Raw genomic sequence first — 4,143 nt, 5'->3', positions numbered from 1 at the left:
GTAGTTAAAATGTCTCATTTTTAGTCAAAAAATCTCATTACACTTAAAACAAGAGTCATCACCAGAAAAATAACTTGTTATTTGACAATTTTCATCTGTTTCAAGTAAATTTTCACTTGAAATAAGTAGAAAAATCTGCCAGTGGAACAAGATTTATCTTCTCATTACAAGTAAAAAAATCTTGTTCCACTGGCAGATTTTTCTACTTATTTTAAGTGAAAATCTACTTGAAACAGGTGAAAATTGTTGTTTTTCCCAGTGATGAGTCTTGTTTTAAGTGTAATGAGATTTTTTTTTTTACTAAAAATTAGACATTTTAACTAGAAATAAGACAAATATTCTTGTTAAGATTTTGAGTTTTTGCAGTGCATCCATCCATCCATCCACACTGCAAAAACTCAAAATCTTACCAGGAATATTTGTCTTATTTCTAGTTAAAATGTCTCTTTTTTAGTCAAAAAAAATCTCATTACACTTAAAACAACAGTCATTACCAGAAAAATAACCTATTTGACAATTTTCACCTGTTTCAAGTAAATTTTCACTTGAAATAAGTAGAAAATGAGACATTTTAACTAGAAATAAGACAAATATTCTTGTTAAGATTTTCAGTTTTTGCAGTGCAACCATCTATCATCCATCCATCCATCCATCCATCCATCCATCCATCCATCCATCCATCCATCCATCCATCCATCCATCCATCCATCCATCCATCCGTGAATGATTCCATCCATCCATGGTTCCAGTCCTTTAATAAATACTCTGAGGCGGTTTCACCCTCACGGCCTCCAACAGTCATGTGACCCAGAGTCCCCGCCCAGCCGTTGCCACGGAGACGGGCAGCCCCCGTTGCCACGGAGACGGGCAGCTCGGGGTCGTGAGGGTTTCAGTGCTTGGTGGACCCGGACGGGCCCAAAACAACATCAACAGTCCAGCCGTTCCAGGTCGTAGCAGCGTAGTGGACGGCGGCGGGTCGGCGGGTTGATTCCCTCAGAGGCTGCTGTGGCAGTGGACCTGGTCCAGGGTGGGCGGGCCCCCCGGGGGGCCCGAGGCCCCGGCGTGGGCCACGGCGGCGTGGGCCAGGTCGTGCAGCTGCAGCGTGCTCTCCTTGATGTGCTGGATGAACAGGTTGCGCTCGTCCTCGGGCGTCTGGCCGTTGACGGCCCGCACGATGCAGGTGGGCCGGTGCAGGTTCAGCATGTAGACCAGCTGCTGCTTCTGCTGCTTCAGCTCCTCGATCTGGGCCTTCAGCTCCGCGTTCACGCCCTCCAGCTTCTCAGACTCCTGCGGGGGCAGAACGTGGTTAGAGACGCACTGATATATATACAGTACATACTGGACAGGGTAAGGTGTATTTAGGATCTGACATTCATGGTCTAGACCAGGGGTCGGCAACCCAAAATGTTTTAGAGTCATATTGGACCAAAAACACAAAAAACAAATATGTCTGGAGCCGCAAAAAATGAAAAGTCTTGTATCAGCCTTAGAATGAAGGCCACACATGCTGCATGTTTCTATATTAGTTAGAACTGGGGGGAGATTTTTTTTTTCATTACGCACTTCGAGAAAAATGTCGAAATTTCGAGAAAAAAGTTGAAACTTTGAGAAAAAAGTCGAAATGTCGAAAAAAAAGTCAGAATTTCGAGAAAATTTTTTGAAATGTTGAGAAAAAAGTCAAAATTTTGAGAAAAAAGTCGAGAAAAAAGTCAAAATTTCGAGAAAAAATTTGAAATGTTGAGAAAAAAGTCAAAATGTCGAGAAAAGTCAAAATGTTGAGAAAAAAGTCAAAATTTTGAGGAAAGGCAAAAGAAAAAAAGAGAAAAAAAAGGAAAAAAGAAGAAAAAAGAGAAAAAAAGGGAAAAAAAAGAAAAGAAAAAAAGGAGAAAAAAAAATATGAAGACAACACATGCTGCATGTTTCTATATTAGTTATAACTGGGGGAAGATTTTTTTTTTTCATTTTGCACTTCGAGAAAAAAGTCAAAATGTCGAGAAAAAAGTCAAAATGTCGAGATTAATGTTGAAGTACAATCTTGAGAAAAAAGTTGAAATGTTGAGAAAAAAGTCAAGATTTTGGGAAAAAAGTCGAAATGTTGAGTTCCCATTTTAGATGTTTTCCAGTCGCTCAAACTGAAAGTTTACGCTGCCACTCAGTCTTTCTGCCACTCAGTGGAAGTAACCCGCTGTGAAGTTACATCTGTGACGTCATGCACATTTGCTGTATATTGGAATGTTTCATGTATGTTTTTTTGCTTTAAGATAATGACTTACATGTACAGTAAAGTTTAATGTAGGTTTGTCATGTTATTTCCTTTTCTTTCTTTAACTGTATGTTTTAAATGTATTGTTTTTTAATGTGGACCCCAGTAAGACTAGCTGTGTTTAAGGGCCTAGCTAATGGGGATCCTTACAAATTAAAAAATAAAAATATACAAGCTTGACGCAAAATAAAAACAGTCCTCCACAAAAAACTGAGCTGTACCTTCTGCAGGCAGTCGGTCTTCTCCTTCTTTTTGTTGCGGCACTTGGCGGCGGCGACCTTGTTCCTCTCGCGGCGCCGTCTCCTCCTCTCGTGTTCCTCCAGCGACACCTGCGAGCCGGAGAGGATCAGCGTTAAAAACAAAAACCTCACTGTGTTTGTGACTGTGTAGACATGCACACTTCTTTGGATTTTATATTGGAATAAACTAGGGCTGAAACGATTCCTCGAATAATTCGAGTAATTCGATTACAAAAAATGATGGAGGAATCTTCTCTGCCTCGAGGAATCGTTTAATTTTGCAGCTCAAAGCATCGTATTTCGCCCACACTACGTTTAATGCGGCACAACGCGCGTAAAGGTAGAAGAAATAGGCGGCGGATATGTTTGGTTTTAACTAAAAGAAAAGGCAGAAAATGTCAAAAGTGTGGGAGCATTTCAAGCTGGACACCAAGGCAACACTGTTGCATGCCGGGACAAGGTAAAATTAAGTTAACGTAACGCTAATTAATGAGATTAACGTTACGGTACCTTGCTAACATGATGTTAGCCCTGGGTTTCTGTTAATTATGACGACTGTCGATGCGGCTAATGCATTTAATCTGTAAAAACACAGAGCTGGAGAGTGATGAGGATGAAAAATAAAAACGTAATATAGTTAACTGGGTAGTTGTCAATTTTAGTTCTGTAGTCATTGATGGATAAAACATCAAGTAGCGCTGGTGCCCTAAATAACTTAAAACTTAACTAGAACTTAAAATTAGCTTGACACAAATGAAAGTTCAATTGAAACACGTGGGAAAAACAGCTAACCTTTTAAGTGATGTGTGTTATCAGGTGTAATGGCATTTTTAGGTTAGAAATAAGAACATTTCTTGGTAAGATCCTTAGTTTTTTGAGTGAATCAGTGAATTTGGTCGACTGGTGTAAATTCAGGGTTTTTAAATGCACAGCCATGAACCTACTGGATTATATAATTTAGTTTTAGTGATGTCTATTAACATCGAAAAGCTTATGTATATTTATAATTGCTCTTTAACTAAACAAAAATATGTTTTATCTGATTAATCGATGGAATCTTTAGTAGAATACTCGATTACTAAGATATTCGACAGCTGCAGCCCTAGAATAAACACTGTTAACGTGACAGAAGTCATGTGTATTTAGTCCAAACTTTTATGTCCCAGTACAGCAATCCCTTGGGGACTTTTTGAGTAGCAACAGTCCTGACACTCCCAGACGACGGTGGGACTCCGGCTCACCTCTCTCCTGCTGCCGCTGCGGCACGGCGGCAGCTCGAAGCCCCGGTCCGAGCTGGAGCTGGCTCCGTCCGAGCTCACGTCGGCGCTCAGCCCGTTGGACAGACGCTTGCTCTGGATGGCCAGACGCAGCTCCTCCTTCACGATGGGGGTGAAGTTGGTGAAGTCGTCCAGGGTGAGCGTGCCGGGCGGCGACAGGCAGGGGACCAGCGCCGAGCAGCTGATGTCGGCCAGCGAGGGGCCCGGGTGCTGCAGCATCCTGCAGGGGGGAAGGAGAATCAGAAATGATCCATTCATCATCTAACAGGACTTTGATTCGTATCAAACATGCAAGCATAAAAACAAACGGTAATAAAATAGCACATTGCGATGAAGTGCAAGTTCGAGAAGGAGCTGAAAGAAG

The 4,143-nt window shown here is 41.5% G+C and overlaps 1 protein-coding gene across 1 annotated transcript in view; it reads right to left on the bottom strand.

Annotated features, from left to right (window-relative positions):
- Positions 1-250: 250 nt before the first annotated feature.
- atf3 (activating transcription factor 3) overlaps positions 251-4,143 on the bottom strand; it is a 6,569-nt gene continuing 2,676 nt past the window's right edge. The window contains exons 2-4 of the mRNA XM_061746792.1: positions 3,744-3,999; positions 2,485-2,592; positions 251-1,287 (exon numbers count right to left, since the gene is read on the bottom strand). Coding sequence (XP_061602776.1) covers positions 994-1,287; positions 2,485-2,592; positions 3,744-3,998 — 657 coding nt within the window. The 5' untranslated portion in view covers position 3,999 and the 3' untranslated portion in view covers positions 251-993. The remainder of the gene's footprint in view (positions 1,288-2,484; positions 2,593-3,743; positions 4,000-4,143) is intronic.

The sequence above is a fragment of the Cololabis saira genome, chromosome 18, assembly GCF_033807715.1.
Source record: "Cololabis saira isolate AMF1-May2022 chromosome 18, fColSai1.1, whole genome shotgun sequence".
NCBI lineage: Eukaryota > Metazoa > Chordata > Actinopteri > Beloniformes > Belonidae > Cololabis > Cololabis saira.
Note: the sequence above shows the minus strand (reverse complement) of the source record. Positions and strands in the feature narration are given on the sequence as shown.